This window comes from Meles meles, chromosome 5 (assembly GCF_922984935.1).
Source record: "Meles meles chromosome 5, mMelMel3.1 paternal haplotype, whole genome shotgun sequence".
Classification (NCBI taxonomy): Eukaryota; Metazoa; Chordata; class Mammalia; order Carnivora; family Mustelidae; genus Meles; species Meles meles.
This window is the reverse complement of record NC_060070.1, coordinates 27,522,363-27,545,528: the sequence shown is the minus strand read 5'-3', so window position 1 is coordinate 27,545,528 and position 23,166 is coordinate 27,522,363. Positions and strand designations below refer to the sequence as shown.

The 23,166-nt window shown below is 35.1% G+C and overlaps 1 protein-coding gene and 1 pseudogene across 4 annotated transcripts in view; both read right to left on the bottom strand.

Annotated features, from left to right (window-relative positions):
* Positions 1 to 3,017: 3,017 nt before the first annotated feature.
* Positions 3,018 to 4,059, bottom strand: LOC123942108 (annotated as a pseudogene).
* HACE1 (HECT domain and ankyrin repeat containing E3 ubiquitin protein ligase 1) overlaps positions 3,915 to 23,166 on the bottom strand; it is a 122,378-nt gene continuing 103,126 nt past the window's right edge. For 2 of the 4 annotated variants that reach the window (XM_046004957.1, XM_046004960.1), the window contains exons 21-24: positions 17,342 to 17,440; positions 16,993 to 17,063; positions 8,269 to 8,382; positions 6,445 to 7,716 (exon numbers count right to left, since the gene is read on the bottom strand). In XM_046004957.1, the coding sequence (XP_045860913.1) occupies positions 7,614 to 7,716; positions 8,269 to 8,382; positions 16,993 to 17,063; positions 17,342 to 17,440 (387 nt within the window). In that variant the 3' untranslated portion in view covers positions 6,445 to 7,613. Of the gene's footprint in view, positions 4,076 to 6,442; positions 7,717 to 8,268; positions 8,383 to 16,992; positions 17,064 to 17,341; positions 17,441 to 23,166 lie in introns of those variants that run through there. The other 2 variants (XM_046004959.1, XM_046004961.1) reach the window with 2 other exon arrangements.

Below are 23,166 nucleotides of genomic sequence, written 5' to 3'. Positions count from 1 at the left end.
AGTCTGACTCCTGGTTAAAAACCTGTGTGTGATTTTTCAGATGTGCCTATGAGCAATTACAAAGATTTTACCTGGCAGTCCTCCTGGGAAAAAGGCTGCTGCCCCCTGGCCTACACTTGGCACAGAGCCAATGCATTGCAGTCTCTGAAGGCAGTTACAGTAAACAACTCAGATTTCCCTGCCCAGTCATGCCTTCACTTCTGGGTCTCTTCATCTGAGGCCGGAGACATAAGCCTTCCTCAGAAGCTTCTGCTGAGTCCTCCTTTTAAGAGGCAGTGTGAGACCCTTGAAAACACTGTTCCATTGACTTTCCCACTCCTAACCCGCCTCCTTCACCCTCCCCCCAACCACAGAGTCCATAAAATTACTGGAGCCTTTAGGTCCAGGCTCCTACAACAGTGAGACATCTCCCATGTCTGTGTTCAGCCGACCCTGGATTAGCATGCTTTTCCATACAGGAAATGTAACAGGGGGAGTCAGTGCCTTCTCATTTTAGACTCTTGCATATAACCATTCCAGCACATAATTAAAGGCTTAACTCTTTCATTTTTGACTTGTTGCATTAATCAGCTACTCTTAACATCTGAACCTCAGCTCATTTCCCCAGCTCAACTGATCTCCTAACAACAGATAATAGTAGGAAAGCTCAGATTCAAATCCAGGCCATCCAGCTCTGAACCTCTATTCCTAACCATAATGCTCTACTGCCTCCCTTTGTGTTGGCCACTCTAGTCTATGGAACTGATCATGGTGACTTGGACAGGGCACTAGAGGTTGACTAAAGTATACGGAACGGGTAAACTCAACAAGACTTGGTGTTGGGTCGAATGTAGAAAATAAGAAAAGGGAAAACTTATTGGTCTTCAGCTTAGAACAATAAAGTAGATGGTGGTGCCATTTGCTGAGATAGAAAAGATTGGGATGGGGTGACAGGTGGCAGGGAGACAGTGGAGAAACAAGAGATCTCTTTGGATATACCTAAGGTTTCAGATTCTTAATATCTAAGTGAAGATGTCAGGTAGGCCACTCATATGGAATTTTGGAATTTGAATATCAAGCTTACTTTTTTTCCCTCGATTCCTAGATATTAGGAAAAGAGAAATATTGTGTAAGAGGATACTGTGCAGACACCACCTTAAGCTAAGCACGCCTCTTCCCTGCTCCTCCAGTAAGCTCTCAAAAAGAATCAGATATTGCCATTCTTCCGTGAAAAATACTGAGCCATTTTCAAATATTGTTGGTATATGAACACAATAGTCTCCAAGTTATGAAAACTACTAGATCAGCATTCTCAAGGAATGACCGGAATCTAGAACAGAGCAAGTAAATAATTCTCTAAAAATCTGAGAACTCTGTGACTGCTACACATTAGCCTTGAAAGTTTACAATTTTTAACCTAATTTTCAGTCATTTGTTCAATCAACAGGGTGATCAATTTGTTTGTCTCCAAATCTACAGAGCAATTTAATAATTTAGTTAGGACAAATATTTGAAGTTCCTTGGCTATTCAGTTTATGTTAAACCCTTCTTCCCCTACACTAATGCGTTTCTGTGTTGGTTTTTCACTTAATCATATGCTATACTACGCAGTTTCAAAATGTTTCAAATATGCCTTCCATCTGCCCAACCTAATTTTATTTCCTTTGAGGGCAAAGACTGTGACCCAGTCCCTAAACCACTGTTGAATACATTTAAGGGGAAATTGTTAAATTCATCTGGAAAGTTGTTTCCACTAACTGTATATCCAGCACTCACCTGGGATGACTCACCCTCCATTTCACTCAATTCAATTCAGTCACACAAGTATACAGTAATAGTCATCATATTCTCAGTTTATGGTTTTAATAGTATTGCAACATTAGATTCACAACATATTTCCAAACACCAAGTATGCTTGAAATTGAACATTTTTATAAAGATAATAAAACTTAATGACTACCCATGATCTATGATCTGACGATACATCTGTTCTTTTTCATCTTTAAATGGTAAAATACCCACCCTAGCTTATTGTGGCACAGTGGGAGAGAAGAAATATAGTCCTATTAATCACTCTTAACTATCAGCTTATTAAGTTATAGTTTCCCAACAGGCTTGTCTTACATGACTGTTAATAGGCTGCAGGTGTTTTTCTAAAAGAGTCTTTTTATAATGCAGTTATGTCATAAAGAGACAGCATGGAGTAAAAGAAAAACTGGTGGGCTAAGAATTAGAAAGCCTAGGTTTTAAATTCTAGTACTAAAGTAGCCCCGAAGCCTTAAGCAAGTCACCACTTCTCTGATCTCCACAATTTTCTCATTTGTAAAATGAGAGGACTTATTATAAATTAAATAAATGCATTTGTGCCATTTATACCAGATCAGAAGGCAGGTACCATAACCCAGGACCAAAGAATTTCACAAAGGACATTCTAACAGAAATCTTTCTACATTAAAATAGCTTAAGCTGAAGTGTAAAATTGAGATTTGTCACTAGTTAACTTGGAATGTAAATTTTGTTAACCACTATGGATGTGCACAGGAACAGAGCATGTTTCATATGAGAAAAATAGTGACCACTGATACTGTTAATAGGCCTAAATTGTGCTGAAAATAGCCAAAATTTTATTTTTAGTTAAAAACCCACTTATAGAGGCAGCTGTTATACATACATTTTGCAACTGATGGAAGGGTTGCATTCTAAAAGCTTCTAAATCCATTTTTGGAAAACTTTGTAAATGGAAGCTAGGTTTGTAGTTTAACCCATGGGAGTATAAATGTTGACACAGCTGTACCATATAACATAATATTACATGCTCAAGTTCTGGGTCCTGAGAATGGGGGTTGTGTCATGCAGGTGAGTTTCCTCCCCAGATCTTAGAAAGAAGACCCAAGTAAACAATGATTTTTTTTTTTTAAGATTTTTTATTTATTTATTTGACAGACCGAGATCCTAAGTAGGCAGAGAGGCAGGCACAGAGAGAGAGGAGGAAGCAGGCTCCCTGCTGAGCAGAGAGCTCAATGCGGGGGCTCAATCCCAGGACCCTGGGATCATGCCTGAGCCAAAGGCAGAGGCTTTAACCCACGAGCCACCCAGGCGCCACATGCGTGATTTTTTTTTTTTTTAATTGAAGGTCCCTTATTGGTCCTGCTTCCATGAGTGGCTGCCACCCAGATAAAGGGGAGGGGAACCAAGTGGGCAGGAAGGGGTTATCTCCACAACATTCCATTTATACACAGAACTAAACAGACAAGCAGAGTTGTTATTGAGGTTAGAAGTTACCAGCATGGGAAAAAGAACAGTTAGGGAATTGGGGTGTCATAAAAAATATAACTGGGGTGCCTGGGTAGGAGTACTTGGTCTGCTTCAACCCAAGAGGAATCAGATCAAAAGTGGCTTGGGAAGGCTAGAACCATCAGGGATGGATGAAGGAGGAAGGTCCAGGGGGCAAGGAGGCTGTTTGGCAACTATGGTGAAGGGACTGCCCTCCCCTTGCTGGTATCCCTCCAGCCCTTCAGGTTTGGCAGGAAGGGGTTAGCCTGCAATCCTCATGGGCAGGTCTTAGGCTGCCAGATGCTCCAGGCAGGGGGCTGGAGGGGGTTCACAAAGGCTTGCCTTCCAGGGAAATAATAGCATTGCTCCCCAGCTTCTCTGCCAAGGCATCCTCCTTATAGCAGTTTGCTTGTAATTCATGCTTGATCTCCATCAGCTTCTTCCTGATGGCATCCTTGGAGCTGGCATAGATCATTTTGCTCTTAGGGGTGCAGACTTAGGTGCCCAGAAAATAAACATTAGGTCCTCCTTTTTGCTCTCCTTGTTCTCATTGGTTGTGTCATAGAGGCATACCAGCAGTCCTTGTCTGGTAGCATCTTGACAAAGGTGGCAGAGGGGTGGTCTACAGTCTGGCCCACATGCCCTACCAAGATCTCCTTGCCCTCCTCCAGGTATTAAGATGTTCTTCTTGCCCTGGCTTAGGCAAAGGAGTACCACTTTCTTGCACTTCTCACCTCCTCCGGTGTTGAGGATTTATGCACATACTCTCAAGTCACTGAACACCTCGATGATGCCATCAGAGCCATATCAGAGGCCATTTTCCCTAAGCAAAAGGGAGATAACAAGGAGAGTCAGGAGAGAGAATGGCCACTGCCCCTGCTCCTGGGATCTGACTGAAAGAGACTTACTTTAAGTTAACCACATTATAAAGTAGTAAGTTTTGTGGTTATGAAAATATTGCTTATTGCTACTGTTATGGCATTTTTATTGATCCAATAAAAACCTATTATTAATGCCTACTTCCCTTGATTAAAGAGACCAGTGTTTCTTTTTACATATATCACATGAAAATAACTCAGGCTTTTGTTTTAGACAAAAAAGAAAAAAAGGTTTTTTTAATGTAAAAGTTTTTATCCCATCTTATAATACTTTCCCACACATAGCAGTAATCCATGGCCCAGAAATCATTCTTGTGTGAAACTGCCCCACATATGTTATATTTATTTATACACTAATCACTCTTCTATATACTTTATTTCACTTAACATACTTTAGAGACATTTACGTTTCAGTATGTATAAATCCATTTTATTCATTGCAAATACTATTTAATATTCTACTGATGGCTGTAATTTATTAGTAACCCCTTACTGATAGGCATTTAAATGATTTCCAGTTTCTCTCTATAACAAACAAGGCTTCAGAGAACATTCTTGTACAAATATCTTTATGAGATGAACAAGATTATCCATGAGATAAATTCTTTGAATTGTTGAGTCAAGGAGTATGCGTACGTTTAAAAAAAATCTGACATTGCCAAATTGTCTTCCAAAGAATTTGTACCAATTTATACTCCAGGGGAACATTTCTGATCAACATAAATTCTTTAAAGCAAATTCCAGTGCTATAAATGGCCAAGAAGGTAATACAAATGAGGGAGGCAGGATGGGGTAGAAAGATGGTAGACTGAAGAGCATGAATATTCAGTCAATGGAAGAAGTAGGTTCTCCTTAATTGCGGCCAACTATGCCTTCTAGGAATCAATGCCCAATATTGTGAGTGTCCTGTACTCTCAAAAGCCTAAAATCTAGACTTCTGCATGAAACCTTCAGATTTTTTAAAGGTTGACAACTCATTTTAGAATTTTAGAATTGGCATGACAAACAAAACTGTGAGTAGAAAATCATCTACTGGGCCTCCAAATTGTGACCTTCACTTTAAAGCTTTCATTTCTGGCCCCATATCTAACCCACAAAGACTGTCATGCCTCGAGGCTGCATTTAGCATACTGTTTTAAAGCTGGGATTTCCTTACATTACATTTAATTTCTGGACAGACTAAAAGATTTTATGAACTATGTCATCACTATTCCCTCAAACTATGTGAACAATTTAATCTACTCTTGCCGAGATGTTTTTATTAATCAGTTTCCTACACTATGGTCCTTTGCCCTATATTTTTATTCCTTTAGAGTGCTGGTTCCTCTGTTTTCTCCATTATATGGAATCATTACGTGTTTTAAGGTCAGAGTCATTTTCCTATGAGAGTAATCTTTTACCCAAAGGGGATAAAAATCTCTAGTCATTTTTCTACGCTACTTTGCATTCAACATATCCATGTACTTACATAAGAAATTGTGGGAATAAGGTATATTAAAAAGACTTGCTGCCTCTCACTTAAATAGTATTTTTAATCCATATAAAATACTTTATATTAACTACATTCTTATGGTTAAGAGAGAAAGACAACATAAAAAAATAAACCCTGAAGTTGTTAAATCTGTACAAAAAATACTCAAATTCAGGGGTAAAATAGCATGAAATCTTTAATATTTTATTATCTCTCCTACATAAATACTTGCAAAAGGACTAATCTGACAAAACTCAATGCACTGAATGATTATATAAAGAAACAAATGTTTGTTAAACATTAAAATCATAAGCAATGTAATATTAAAGAGGTCAGTTACCTATCTGAAAACTCAGAAGGCAACAACCTCTTATACGAATGAATTTTGAAAATCAAATTTTAAAAATTTTTAGCTTCATTTATTGTAAATATGCATTTAGTCTTAATTTTAAAGCTGTCTTTTTTTTTTTAAGATTTTATTTATTTATTTGACAGAGAGAGATCACAAGTAGATAGAGAGGCAGGCAGAGACAGAGAGAGAGAGGGAAGCAGGCTCCCTGCTGAGCAAAGAGCCCGATGCGGGACTCGATCCCAGGACCCTGAGATCATGACCTGAGCCAAAGGCAGCGGCTTAACCCACTGAGCCACCCAGGCGCCCCTAAAGCTGTCTTTTTAAAGAATTCCAAGTTTTAATATTAATTTGCTCAGAAATTCTTATATGTAATATATAAATAAAAATAATAAATATAAATATATATTCTATATATGTAAATATATAATATATAAATATATATATACCTACAAAAACAAAAGAAGATCAAAACACATATATTAAAGAAGATTTATAATGTGACAAAGTTTTCAATATATATTGAAAATATGACCATCTACTCATAAGAAAAAAATCTGCATGAATCATTTTACCAACATTGATGCCACCGGATAGTATACTTTTAGTTTCCAAAGGCAAAGTCCTAGACATTACAAGTTCCTCTGCTAGCACTTCTAAATACGTGAGTGTTCCTACTTCCCCTTAAAAGGTATGCTGTAACAACTGAGGTGGATCCTTTCAAAAGAAAACTGGATTAGATCACTCTAAAATTTAAAAACCCAAAGCTCTGTGTTAGGCATGTCATTTATCTCAACACTTTAATCATGAAAAATAAACAAGAATAAAAACCTACATATTTAAGTTGTACTGTGCATATTGGACTACTTCTTCAAATATGTTATCAGAACTCACAGATAAAACAAAAGCAATAAAAAGAATGTGTTAAAATATATTTAATTTTACCTAAAATATAAATTAAAATAGGACATAAGACTTTGAGACCACAATATATATATATGGGAAACTGACCACTGAAAGATGCAAATAATTCATACAATATAAGCTTTAATATATAAATTAAATGTCATTTCATCAGCTGTTAGTCACATCACTCTAAATTTTACATTATATATTAAAATATTAAAAAGCTAAAAAACATCATTGCAATATAGATTCAATATGGGAAAATACATATTTGTGGCTTTATACGCAACCTAAATTAATCCACTCTATACAACAGTTTTCCAAAATATAAACAGCACTTTACATGCAAGAGAACATACTAGGTTGGGTGTCCTAATACAATTTTATAGGAAAATAAAGAAAAAACACCCTTTTAACAAGACAGTAAAATGGTAAAGGTGGAATGTAGAATAAAGTTTCGCCTTAACACAATCTTCAATTAGAGTAAAGAAATATGAAAAAGGACAATTTCTACTACTTTCAATTAGCATTTTTTAAATTGAATACTACTGTGATTTTATATTTTCTAATTGTATCACAAACAGCAAACATAAAAGGGAAGCGGGAAGGGAGGGTAGAAAGCGTGATCCTTTATGAATTTTAAACATCAGCCCTGCCTGTGGGCTGCATTTAGGCTCCTTTTCTGTTGACAGTTTCGTAAATTATTTCTGCCACTCTGAATTGTGCATCAGTAATCAGATGAATTTTCCAGACTTCTTTACGCCATTGTGTAACCATAGCTGCCACAATGTAATGCCACAAGAAGTCTGTCCTTGAGTATTTCTTTACTTGGGTATTCAGGTAACTTGAGCATGTTGATGCTTAAAAAGAAAAAATATACCATCATTAAATAGGAAATCTATGAAATTTCTGATTGTTTTGTCTAGCAGTGAAAACACCACTCAAAATTAACATAAAACCACCCTCTCAAATTTACATTCAAATTGGAAAACCCTGAAGTAGTATTTAAAAAGAAAAAAAAAAACAAAAAACTGCTGCATTGCAGTTTCCTTTAGTATGCAAATGTAGTGGAAGAAAATAAGTCCCTTTCAGCCTAAAATAAATAAGCAATAAGGGAATTTAGTTTGAAGTGATGGTGTAACTCAGTGATACTTATGACAGTGTAACTTCAATGATACTTGAACTACATTTAATTAAATTATAGGTAGGGAGTTTTCTCAAATATTTTCCCTACCAAAAAAGGGAAAGGCAAGGGATTATGCTGGTACTTATTTATCAGTGATTCCAAAATGCTGAAAACAGATTACTGTTGATGTTTTCCTCTCAATGCAGCAGTATAGTAGTCAGACCTATAATCATTCAAAATTAATCAAGACAATTCACAATGCACTTAAATAAACATTTTAACATACCATGTGCTTGAAGTTGGTAGGAGATTTGGAGTATATGGCACAGCAGCAATTGTAAAGTTTTGCAATCCACTTCCACCCATGATATTAGCAAATCCACCATGTGGGACCCTAGAACTAAAAGTTCATATCTTAATAAGTTGTAATCAGGAAACGAAAATCTTTGTGATAGATACATTTCAAATTATAAGTTATAGAGTTAGAATATATTCAACTCTCAGGCACTGACAAGTGCCCTGGTTCTGCAAAACCCCAGCTCATTATTAAAAGATGCTTTGTGGCCAGTTAGCAAGCTTCCAGGGAGAACCCCTGTCCACTTTTCTGTAAGCCATACCATGCTTTCAACTGGCCATTGCACACACCTCTATTATTGCACATAGCATACTGCATGTACAATTATTTTCTCATATGTGTCTCCCCCTACTCAACTGGGACTAATTTGAGGACCTAAATGTGTCACATTTGTATTTATACCCTTGGGGTTAGCAAAATGACTGGCATCTAACAGACATTCATTAGATACTTGCCAAATACATGGATGTTTGCTTGATTAATTCAAGCAACAGAGAGGCTCTTAGATGTAATCCACACAATTTCCCTATATGTGAACAATATCTAGGGTCTGATGGGGTACAGGGTAGGCCATCCCCAAATACGCCACTTAGGCATACTGATTATTTCAAATTAAAGTTACTTAAAAACAACCAGTGCAAAAAGGACACTTAAACCTTCCTCTGTCTGGCTAAAAGCAGGAAATAAATGATGAAATAATGATGAAATAATGATGAAATAATGAAAGGTACTCTCCGTGTACCAGAAGGTAAAGAAACATCCTATGACCAGAGATAGGCAATTCAGGGCTGAGAAGGCTATAGAAACAAACCTCATCACTTCGCCAATTTACTACTCCAAGCACAAACTTCTTTGTCTTTTTATTCTCTCAAAAATATATTGTTTCTTTGTCTAAAAGGTGTAAATCCTGCTTGCTTACTTTGGTCTCTTCTCTGAGATTCGTATTTCTATGAGCTCCAAAACACATGAATTAAATTTGTTTTCTTCCTGTTAATCTATCCATGTCAATTTACTTCTTAGACCAAGCAGAATAACTTTAAAAGGTAAAGAAAAGTTTTTCCTCCTCAACAGGTCAAAGGATTTTTGTTTTGTTTTTCACTGTGGGAAAACTAGAATATTCTTTACATTTCTGTTCCAAAGAGTCACAATATCAGATGTATTTCTTTTTTAATGTCACCTAACATAAACATAAAAGACCACATTCAAATTTGAAAACCCTAACAAAATGCACACAGTACTAGAAAATTTAATCTTGGGTACATGGCTAAAGAGAATACAATCACAACTTCCTAAATTCTATTGTTCACATCTGAAAGATATTATTTCAAATTAGCTTTTGCATGTATCATGATTAAACAAAGTAATCCTATAGAACATTTTGTTTTTATTTTATTTTTTTTAAGATTTTATTTATTTGTCAGAGAAAGAGAGAAAAGAGAGAGAGAGAGCACAAGCAGGGGGAGCAGCAGGCAGAGTAAGCAGAGGGAGGTGCAGTATCCCCGCCAAGGAAGGAGCCCAATGAGGGACTCCATCCCAGGACCCTGGGATCATGACCTGAGCCAAACACAGCCGCTTAACCAAATAAGCCACCCAGGCGTCCCAACATTTTGTTTTATATTGAGATGCTATAGTACCTTCTAGATAAGTAAGAATGGTAACAAAACAAATTAATGTAAAGGTACTAAAGGTATACTCAAACGCAGAAGTCTGACCAGTATTAGAAACGTTTTCTAACATGGGATTCTTAGTACAAAGCATAATTCAGTTCATTAAAAAAAAGAAGTTAAACTTTAGCCAAAACCATTTTGAAAAAGAAGAATAAAGCTGGAGGTTTCACAGTTTCTGATTTCAAAACTTTTAAACTACAAAGCTATGGTTATCAGAAAAATGTAGCAATAGCATAAAGATAGACATATAGAAATGGAATAGATTATCCCAAATAAACTCTTGCATATATGGCCAAATCATTTTCAACCAGAATCCTAACACTCAATGGAGGAAGGACAAACTTTTTAACAAATTGTGTTGGAAAAACTGGATATCTACACTACCAAAAAATGGAATTGAATTCTCACCTAATACCATAAACAAAAACTAACTCAAAATAAATCAAAGATCAAAGCATGAACAATAACCACAAAATTCTTAGAAGAAAATAGAGGGGAAGAGCTTCATGACACTGAATTTGGCAATGATATCTTAGATATGACACCAAAAGTACAGGCAACAAAAGAAAAATAGATAAATTGAACTTCATCGAAATTAAAAACTTGTCCGCCACAGGACACCATCAACAGAGTGAAAAGGCAGTCCACAGAATGGGAGAAAATTATTTTCAAGTCATAAATCTGATAAGGAATTGATATCCAGATATCAATAAACAGAACTCCTACAACTCAACGAAAACAATAAAAACCCAATTTAAAAATAGGGAAAGGACCCAAATAGACATCTCTCCAAAGAAGATTCACAAATGGCTTATAAGCATATGAAAAGATGCTCAATCAGGCACCTGGTTGGCTCAGTTGGTTAAGCCACTGCCTTTGGCTCAAGTCATGATCCCAGAGTTCCAGGATCGAGTCACCAGATGGGCTCCAAGCTCTGCAGGGAGTCTGCTTCTCCCCCTGACCTTCTCCCCTCTCATGCTCTCTCTCTCAAATAAATAAATAAAATCTTTAAAAAAAAAAAAAAGAAAAAAGAAAAGATGCTCAATCAATATCACTAGTATTGGGGAACTATAAATCAAAACCAGAATCAGATATCATTTCATACACATCACAATGACCTGGATGACCTTTTTATTTTTTTTTAATTTTTGTAAAGATTAATTAATTTATTTATTTTAGAGAGAATGCGTGTGCAGAGAAAGGCAAAAGGAGAGGGAGAGAGAATCTCAAGCAGTCTCCCTGCTGAGCACGGAGTCTGACATGGGGTTCGATCTCACAACTCTATGATCATGACCTGAGCCAAAAGCAAGAGCTGGATGCTTAACTGAATATATTGAGCCACCAAGGGACCCCCAGGATGACCATTTTAAAGAAAAAACACAAAAATTTAAAAAAAAAGAAAGAAAATAACAAGTATTGGAAAGGATATGCAGAAATTGGAATACTTCTGCATTGCTGGTGGGAATGTAAAATTTATATCAGCTGTGGAAAACAGTATGGCTGTTTCTCAAAAAACAAACATAGAATTACAGTATATAGCCCAAAGAATTGAAAACAGAGACTGAAAGAGATCATCTGTACATCCATGTTCATAGTAGTGTGACTCATAAAAGCCAAAAAAGGTGGAAGCAACTCAAATAATCATCCATGGATGAATGAATAAGCAAAAGGTGCTATATACCTATAGTGATTATTTAGCCTTAAAAAGGAAGGAAATTCTGACATATGCTACAATGTGGATGAACCTTGAGGACACTATGCTGAGTAAAATAAGCTAGTCACATAACATTTGTTATGATACACGGTTCCACTTATATGAAGTACCCAGAGTAGTCAAATTCAGAGAGAGAGATAACAGAATGGTAGTTCCAAAGGGCTGGAGGGAGGGAGTATGAAGAGTTAGTGTTTAACTGGTACAGTTTCAGCTGCAGAACATAAAAGACTTTGGAAGCTGGATGGTGGAGATGATTGCACAACGATGTGAATGTGCTTAATGTCACAGAACTGTACTTAAAAATGGTTAAAGTGTTAAATGTTGTTGTACTTTCTGCCACATACACTACAAAAACTGTGGAAAAATGCACCACAATTTTGTTTAAAATCATAAATGGTATGTATACATCCATGGGGGGAAAAATCCAATCCACAATCCAATATAAATAAATCTCTAAAAAAGAGCAGTTTTCTTTTATAGCTGGGGACTTGTTTGGTTGCTATTAAATGCTTTACTGATGAAATGCCTGAGCTTACCTTAGAAATTCAAATGAATATTGAAAGTCTTGTTAATAAACACTAATGCATGAACAATCCCTACTTAGAGCAAAAGAATAGGTAAGAAGACCTAGACAAGTGTGTAAATGGAAATAAAATTCTACAACAGTCTACGCCTATTAAAAGGACAACCAAAAATGAAAAGGGGTAAAAAGCCAAGCTGTTCTCAATTTCCTGTAGAGGTAGAATTTTAAAGTACACCACTTTATCAGAATAAGATAAGAAAATGAGATTTCACAAATTAATATATAGTATTTCAACATCAGAATGTTCAATCTAATGTTTTTCATGTAACTAAATTTTGAAAAATATGCTTAAAAATCAGAAGACTTCCCAATTTAAAGATCTAAACTAAAATTATACTATGAACTGCTATTCACAAACAATTTCTGAAATTTTATTCCTCTTCTTCTAAACTACAAACAAATATGACTGGGCCCCATAATTGAATAATCAGTGAATATTATCCTAAGATCATGGCTCATCAAGCTTAAGCATGTATGAGAATAATAAATGAAATGGTCTTTGGCTGAATATTATGACACTTGGATCATACAATGTAAAACTACAGTCAATAAAAATGACACACTTCTATTTTATACACAAAGAAGTCATCAAGTCTGATTTTCATTATTCTTGAGTAAGTCATTTAACTAAGAAGGTCTTATAGACCACCAAAATAATGTTACACCATAAAAATATTCAAAAATTACTTTTTTCATTGGTTCTTGGTTCTAATAATTAGAACACATTTGACTTTTCAGGAAAGTTGCACTAAACTAAACTATAGGCACAGAGAAAGATACTTTAATATCTAACATAAACAGATAATCAGAATTTTACAGAAAGTGCTACTGAATAAAAAAATACATGCTAAGTTTAGAATGGTAAATGCTCTATACCTACACTTAAGTCTAATTAAATGAAAGTTAAGATTTAAAAAAACTGAAAACTTAGTCTGAATTCAAAACAAGGACTCTGTAGACTAAATGTTGAAAGGTGACTTCTTCAGCATAATGGTGAAGCTTAGCTCTGTGTTGTTCCCTCAGCTTCCTTGGCTTCTATTTTTTACTCACATCCCTCACCTCAGTTTAAATGGATTCATAAGTTACACTTCATGACCAGTTAAATAATAAACAGTGCAATTCTTTTCAGTACTGCTAACCATGACTATATGTTTAACCTGGGAGAGGCACTCTGTATTATTAATACAAGAGCTTTTCATTCTACAAGAGCAGCAACTTAACATTTTTAGTTCCAGAGAACTTGAGTAATTGTAATTGTTATTTGCACTTTAAAGACTTGTACCAACCAAATCATGGTGGTGTGGACATAATAATCCATTAAATGGTGTTTAGATATAAATCATTTAGAAAACAGTAAGAGCTCTACGTCAATACATAAACTAAAATAAAATCCAGATGGCTTAAAAATTGGAAAGTAAAAATAGGAACTATAAAAAGTTACAGAAAAAAATGCAGATAAACATATATATAAAATCTTGGGAGTGGGGAAGTAGTTATAAAAACAACAAAGAAAAGTACAATGATCAACTTTCAAAATTAATACTTCAAGTTTATAAATTTTATAAGGTAAATTTATAATTTAAATTACATGGGAATCTGTAAACGATAACCTGGGAAAAGTTATTTGTAAGGTTAATGTCCCACATAAAGAACACTTAGAACTGAATTTTTTAAAATGATGACAGGGCATCTGTGTGGCTCAGTTGGTTAAGTGTCTGACTTCAGCATCTGTCTTGATTTCAGCTCAGGTCATGACCTCAAAGTGGTGAGATCAAACCCTGTGTCTGGCTCTGTGCTCAGTGGCAAGTCTCCTTGGGATTCTCTCCTTCTCCCTTTCCCTCTCCACCCCCCAATACTCCCCACCAAGCTCTCTTTCTCTCAAATAAATAAATCTTTAAAAATTAAAAAAAAAATGACAATAGAATGCATAATAATTAAGACAGACAATTCACATAAGAATTATATAAATAAAAAATTATATAAAAATAGAAATGAGGGTGCCTGGGTGGCTCAGTTGGTTAAGCATCTGCCTTTGGCTCAGCTCCTAGGGTCCTGGGACTGAGTCCACATCGGGCTCCCTGCTGAGCAGGGAGTCTGCTTCTCCCTCTGCCCCTCCCCCCTGCTTATGGTCTCACTCTTTCTCATGCTCTCTCTCAAATAAATAAAATCTTAAAAAAAAAAATTACATCCTGTACTGATAGAGGAAAAGGAATAGGTCCTCTCATTCCCTGTTGATATGAATACTGGTAACTTTCTGAAGGGTAAAAAAAACCTGATACATACTATATTAGGTTATAAAAATTTATATACTTTCATATCCAAAAATTTCCCTTCTAAGAGTTTTTTCTATATAAATAATCAAACTGGCCCACAAGTGTGTAAGTATAAGAATTCCTTATTTGTTCAGCATTACTATAAACAGGAAAATTTAGCAATGAAGGACAATACCAATTAAGGTCCATAAACTGAAGAACAGGTAGCCATGAACAAATCAGATCTAAAATTGGAAAATTTTTTAAAAATATATTGCTAAATTCACAAGTTATAAAAGAGGAACGATGTTTTTAAAAAGTAAAAATTTATGGGGCACCTGGCTGGCTTAGTTGGGAGAAGCATGAGACTCTTGTTGGGGTTCTAAGTTTGATCCCCAGGTTGGTTGTAGATATTACTTAAATAAAACTTAACAAAAAAAAAGTAAAAAATTTATGTATGTGGGAAAATTTCTGGAATCTCAGACACTAAGATTAGAAGTAATTCTTTTTATTGAAATTGTCTAATCCTCCCACCTAGAATATATAATTTTTTTTAAAGATTTTATTTATTTATTTGACAGACAGAGATCACAGGCAGAGAGAGAGGAAGAGAAGCAGGCTCCTGCTGAGCAGAGAGCCCGATGCGGGGCTCGATCCCAGGACCCTGGGATCATGACCTGAGCTGAAGGCAGAGGCTTTAACCCACTTAACCCACTGAGCCACCCAGGTGCCCCTAGAATATATAATTTTTAACTCTTTTCATTAAATACTCAAATCTCTGGGTACTTCTTTGCATTAAGAAGCCAAAAAACTACAACAGAACACTAAAACAAGGTTTTCTTTCATATCTTTAGTCTATAATCTGTGAATATTCATGTTCTCTTTTTTTTAAGATTTTATTTTTAAGTAATCTCTATACCCAACATGGGGCTCAAACTTAAAATCCCAAGATCAAGAGTCTCATGCTTTCCCAACTGAGCTAGTCAGGTACCCTGAATGAATATTCATGTTTTATTTATTGTTTAAAGTTAGATTACAGTGTGACCCCTCAACTATTTTTCTAATTATATAGTTAAAGGACTTAGAAAATAAAGCAAAATGTTAAAGTATTATCTCTGTATAGTAGAATTACCTAATGGATTTTCATTGTCTTCTATCTATATTCTTCATTTTCCAAATTTTCTTTTTCTTTTTTTTTTTTAAAGATTTATTTATTTGACAGATAGAGATCACAAGTAGGTAGAGAAGCAGGCAGAGAGAGAGGAGGAAGCAGGCTCCCTGCTAAGTAGAGCGCCCGATGCAGGGCTCAATCCCAGGACCCTGGGATTATGACCTGAGCCGAAGGCAGAGGCTTTAACCCACTGAGCCACCCAGGCGCCCCTCCAAATTTCCTATAATGGTTATAGATTACTAGAGATAAGAAAATACTGGACTTTAAATAACATATATATTTTACAGAGACATACACCCACAATTATGTTTTTAAGATAGACAGAAAAAATAGAGAAGTAAATACGCCAAATTGTTTACAGAAGTTATCGCTGGCAGGGAATGGTGTTCATTATTTGTTCTAATTTTATGTGTGTTCCAACTTTCCTAGAAGAACCATGTACATTTATGATGGAACAAATGAACTGTATTTCCATAAAGTGGAGGGCACAAATAAAATTCTAAGATGCCAAGAATGAAAATCAGATTTTTTAAAAACATCTTTCATTAATGTAACTTAAAGGAGATTAAAATCATCTAGTTTTCCAATATCTATATTTAATCAGTCTCAAGGCAGACTTTTCAAAGATATTTGTGCTATCACAAATTATTTTTTAGGCAATGAATCTTGAGACTAAAATCTGTTAAGAGGGATGCTTGGGTGGCTTAGTTGTTAAGCTTCTGACTCTTTGTTTCTGCTCAGGTCATGATCTCAGTCAGGGTTGTGGGATCAAGTCCCATGTCAGGCTCTGCACTCAGCACAGAGTATGCTTGGGATTCTTTTCCTCTCCCTCTGCCCCTCCCCGGCTTGTGGAATAAAATCTTCAAAAAATTTGGCAAGAACTGGAGAAAAACTGTTGAGTATGGATATTATATGTGTCGTGTGTATGTGTGTGTATGCTGTCCAACAACAGACAAATATTAAGAATTTGGCACTACCACTGACTTACCGACAGAATGAAAAGATTACCAAATTATAAAATACAGTATATATGCTGACTGTCCTGACTGGAACAGTTTATTTCTTTATATACTAGTATACATTAAATAAACATTTATTGAGCACTACCATATTTTATCCTTAACAGCTAAATAAATCTTTATTATCTAAAAAAATGGAAAGGGAAGTAGAAACTGACAAGTCAAAGGAATAATGCATTTTGGTTGGTTAGGCCACTAAAACTGCAACACATTAAACTCTTTCCACATTAGCATAAAAACACTTCTTACCTGCCAGTAACAAACTGCAAGAGAAGAACTCTCTCCTCTGGAGTAATGTCTTCCACAACTTCCCAGAACCACTAACAACAATAAAAAAACTTAACTCACATTTCAGAGTAATTGCAGACTTCTTAATACCCAAGAAATATGTAATATTCATAAAGCATATTTTATTCTATAAAACTCATTTATCAAAAATGTTTTCATACAAAGCTTTCATTTGCAATATTCCCAGGAGAAGAGTTTAGGAAAAATTTTTACTTTGTTAATTAATGTAGGTTTTCATCCAATAGTGCTGAAAAGCTTATAAAATTAAATGGCAAACTTAACTTCATTCTGAGCTCTAGAGAGATTTTACCTGAATAACTGGATCCTCTCTTTCATAGCCACTTGTGTATTCTGTATTTCTTATCCAATCACTCACATCAATTTCTGGCATGCCAGAAAGCAGTAGCTCCTTTGGGGAAGAAGAAAAGTATTTCATTAATCTTCATTGGGGAAAAAAAAGTTATTACATTTAAATAGTAAATTTGCCTTAATTAGAAACTAATCCCATGTAAAACTGATTTATATTTTTTGACAGTTTCTGCATGTCATCAATAACAAGTACTACATGGGAGAGAACTCTTCATACTGATAATCTCAAATATTGCTGAGATGTGGAAATATCTCCACATTCATACAATTTCATTAAAACATAAGAGACAAATACATAAACACAAACACAACAAGTTTACATCTGCAACATTTTTTTGAATGTTATTATTTTGGGTTTATGTTTATGTTAATGTATGAACTTGTTAAATTCTAAATTATATGCTCAACATGAATGTGACAACAAAGACCTGAATAAGTCCTGGATTAAACAAAAGAAAAGATCATCAAGAAACTCTAGTCACTAGGAAAAAGGAGTAATATAATAAAAAAGAGGTAATATAATAAAAATAGTCATTATTTTTTAAAAAACAGTACAGATTCAGGCCTTGGAAGAACTCTATTTTGGAATGCTTTGGATCCTCTAAAGCCAACATTTTCCAGTGTGAGAAAAAAATACAATTTCCTAATGATTTTTGGTAGTCATCTTTTTTTATGTGAAGATCATCAAAATAGAAATCAAACAAATAAATATGAAATTAAGAATGTAAAAAATACCATTATGTTTTCCAAGAGAAAAGTGAACATGGAAAGAGCTTGTCCAGGTGGCTCAATGCGCCCGTATCTCACAACTGGATGTGTTTACACAGTCAGATAAGGCAATGACTATACTACACTTAACCAAATACTGACAAGCCAGATCAGCAGAGTTTGTTGTCACAGATATAGATACAGCGTGGTTCAAAATCATGTCTCCTATAACAACTACCCATACATACACCTGACAAGTACAGAAGTGTGCTCAGAAGAAAATTAATGAAGACTAATAAAAGGCGGGATCTGACAACTCTTGGAATTTCTAAGATCTATTCAGATAGTTTCTCCCCTTTCCAACATATCTGAGGCTGGATTTTCTTCATTTAGTTCAAGCAAACAACGTATTACAACTGATTATATGCAGAAGCAGATATGAGAACCTAGTTGTCCTCTATTAGCTAGATATTTAAAAAAACCTACAAAACTGTAAAACATGCCACTCTTCTCACTATTTTTAGCTTAATTCTAAAAAATGCAATTTTCAATTTTTAAATTTTATATTAATATGTAATGGATTGTTATTTCTACATTAAGAAAATATTTTATATCTTTTAATTTCAAATAGAGTAAACATCAATTAATACAACTCACATAAACAAAAACTTTTGTTGTAAGGGTGTCCTAAAACCAAAAACTTTGAGAACTGCTGGTGTAGAGTGTATTTTAGTCTTCCTTTCCACAGTATTATAAAATACTTTTACTAGATGGATATTCTGATTAGTCTCCATTTTAATAATCCAAATATATTCCCCACCATTCTTTGCACTCTTCTGGGCCCCAGGAGACCAATTCTTGCAGACTGGCTCTCTTGCCTTTCAGCTTTAGGCTGGACTCCATCACTGGGAAACAGGCAGGATTCTGGAGGTGAAGATATTTTCTGCTCCAACTTTGCTTCAGCACAACTTTGCAGGAGCCATGTATCCTCAACTATAGCTACTATCAGGCTCTCCCACAGTCCTCGTAATAGCCCCCCACTCTCACCCACAATCTCCCTTTCTGTGGTCTCAGTTACTGCAGTCAACTGCGTTCCAGAAGCAGATAATCCGCAATAGTAGCCTAATGCTAAGTCACGATACCTACGTCATTCCCCTCACTTCATCTCATCACAGACCTTTTATCTGACAACACCAAAAGAACAAGGGCGATTACCACACAATAAGATATTTTCAGAGACCACTTCATATAACTTTTATTATAGTATACTGTTATAATTAGTTATAAATAGTAATTATTATATTATTAGTTGTTAATCTCTTACTGTATCTAAATTTTAAATTAAACTTTACCCTAGATATGTATATTTAAAAGAAAACATAAATATACAAGATTCAGTAATATCCATGGTTTCAGGCATCTACTGTGGGTGTTGGAACAGATTCCCTCTTCATAAGGGGGGACTACTGTAATTCCTCCACCTGTTTCTTCAATTCTAGGAATGATAAAGCTTTCCACTGTTGCTAGTCTCTGGATGCCTCACCATACTCTTGTTATTCTTTTTTGTTGTTGTTTTTTAAACATATAATGTATTATTTGTTTCAGGGGTTACAGATCTGATTCATCAGTCTTACACGATTCACAGCACTCACCATAGTACATCCCCTCCCCAATGTCCATCATCCAGCCATCCCATCCCTCCTCCTACACCCCCTCCCCTCCAGCAACCCTCAGTTTGTTTCCTGAGATTAAGAGTCTCTTATGGTTTGTCTCCCTCATTTCATTTTTCCCTCCCTTCCCCTATGATCCCGTCTTTTCAAATTGCTCATATCAGTGAGATCATATGATAATTGTCTTTCTCTGATTGACTTATTTCACCTAGCATAATACCCTCTGGTTCCATCCACCTCCTTGCAAATGGCAAGATTTCGTTTTTTGTTATTCTTACCACTGCCACACCTCTGTAATAACGCCTTTGTTAAAGTTTCCATCTGAGCCTTCTGGGGAAATTGGCAAGACACTGATACAGATCTGCCAAAAGTGAGTAGGGAAGAATTTTATACATTTCTCACAAGCCATGAGAGTTTAATCCTCTTCCCTTCTAAAGATAAGCTTTTAATAATATTAAGTATGTTTCCATTATTAATAATTATAAGTAAAAATGACTGAGACTATATTCTCTCAAGAAATTTAAAGCATTTCATGAATATATTATTACAACTTTTGTGAAGAGAAAGATCTTTATTATCCCTTGTAACACCTAGGCAAAAAAAAAAAAAATTACACAGAATAAAAACAAGTAGATGAAATGGGAATTACACAATAAAAAGAATATACAACAAGAAGACTTCAAGTCCCAATCAATAATTTATTGTTTTTTAAAAACATGACAAAATAAATGAATTTAGTCTGCTGGAAATGGGTATAACATATATATATCCCATACTAATGGCCAGCAATTGAGCCATGTAAATGTTCATAGCCATTAGCTTATCTAGTATTCATATGGTTCAATATGTTAATTCCAGATGCACAGCTAGCTTAGATTTCTGTGCCAACTTTTTTTTAGAAGTTTCCTATCCCAATGTAGCATACTCCTTTTCCTATGAAAGACAAAGTCATTCTAAAACCAAGTCCCATTTATAACTTATGCCTCTGAGAGACAGTCTGGCAATACTGATGAAGACAGACCAGGTCTAGAGCACAGAACATGGCTTCCTAGTCTGGCTCTAACACATACTCTATGAACAGGAGGAAATTCTGTACCTTCTTTGGATTAGTTTTCCTCATCTGTAAAATGGGAATAATAATACTTATATCAGAGGTCTATTGTAAAAATGTTAAAAGTTAATAAATATAAAGTGCCTGGCAAAAAACACATTTTTAATAATAATTTTCATCACTGCATATATCAGGATCATGCTGACAACACTGCTCTTTCCAAATAATCCCTCCATCTCAATCAGCTCAACATAGTAAAGCCAGAGTCTAAGACAGATGAGGAATCCTGACCTAACTTCTAATACAAACCACAACTGAAAATTTAACAGCAGCAGACCAAAATATGAAAGATAAAGGAATAAAGAAAGCTTTTAGGAGAAAACATGGGAAACACTTTCATGACCTTGGAATAAGAAACAGGTTCTTAAAGGAGACAAAAAAAATCCATTCATTAAAAAAAAAGGAAAAAACAGTGATAAACTGAACTGTTTTAAAACTAAAGATTTTATTCACTTAAAGATACCAGAATAGAAGATATTCACAATACAGATGACATTCCTATAAAGAATCCTATAAATCAGTAACAAAAAACAAACAAAACAGAAAACACAATAGAAAAATGGACAAATTACTTGAGTAAACACTTTATTTTTTTTAAGATTTTATTTATTTGACAGAGAGAGAGAGAAAGCACAAGCAAGGGGAGCAGCAGACAGGGAAAATCAGGCTTCCCGCTGAGCAGAGAGCCCAATGCAGGGCTTGATCCCAGGACCATGAGATCATGACCTGAGCTGAAGGCAAATGCTTAACCCACTGAGCCACCTGACGCCAGAGTGAAACTGGCCAATGAACATATAAACACACTCAACCTCATTAGTCATTAGGTAAATGAAACATCACTACTGATCCGCAAAAATGGTAAAAATGAAAAAGAAAGTATCAAGTGCTAGTGAAGACATGAAATACCCAAACTCTCATACCTATTGGTGGGAATACAAACTGACACACCACTTAAACTATCTGCAAATTATCTACTACAATAGAATAAATGCACACCCTATGTCCCAGCAATTACATTTTAAGATGCACACATACACCCTCCTAAAGACATGTATTAGAATGTTTGTAACAGCACTACTTCAAATAACCCAAAACTGAAAAGAACCCACCAAATGTTCATCAAGCATAGACCTCTCTCTCTACACACAGACACACACACACTGATACAATGAAATGCTATAATGCAATAAAAAGGAACAAATTACAACTTCATGCAACAATATGTACAATTTTCATAAAAAGAAGGCAGATATATTTGGGTGACTTCTCCATTTACATTAAGTTCAAAAATGAGAAACCTAATCTATGGTATTTTTAGAAGTCAGAAGGGGAAGACTGGGTGGCTCAGTCCATTAACCACCCGACTATTGATTTTGGATCAGGTCAAGATCTCTGGGTCATGAGATGGAGCCCCACATTGGGCTCTGTGCTCAGCAGGGAGTCTGCTGGAGATTCTCTCTCTCCCTCTGCCTCTGTCCCTCCCCATTCTCAGGTTCTCTCTCAAAAATAAATAAATAAAATCTTAAAGAAAAAATATAAGACTGATGAATCACTGAGCTCTACCTCTGAAACTAGTAATATATTATATGTTAATTTACTGAATTTAAATAAATGTAACAACAAGAATAATAATAATGTTAATGGGAAAAAAAAGGTCAGAAGAGTAGTTCCCCATGAAGAGGGATAGTGACTGGAATAGAACAGGAGTGGACATGAGGGGTGCCAGGATTTCTCTGTTTTTTGATCCGGGTGCTGGTTTTATGGGTATATTCAGTTTATAAAAATTCATCAAACTGTACATTAAGATGCATATACTTTTCTCTACATACACTATAAATCAATAAATCTCATAAAACTGAGCAATATCAGTAAATCAGGAGGCAAAGTTTTTGTCAATTATTTACATTGTTGCTATTTGTTGTTTTTTTTTTTTTTTTACACAGAGGTCCAGAAGATAATGTGGAAGTCTCTGTTTTGAACTCACAAAGCCAATTTAATGTAAAAAAAGTCAGATTTCAATCATGTTTAATAATAGTTCATAAGTACTCCTCCATTTTTAAATGCTAAAAATAACTTACTGCCACGTAAAAACTAGATGAGTCCATACTAAACAAAACCATTAATCTTAAACCTAAAAATTCAAGCAAAAAAAAAACCCCTCAAAACTGACATTTAATGAAACTAAGTCACAATGGACTTCAAAATTAACTCGCAAATTTTATTCACTATTATACTAAGATATACTATGATAAACCAAAAAATACTGGCATATATGTA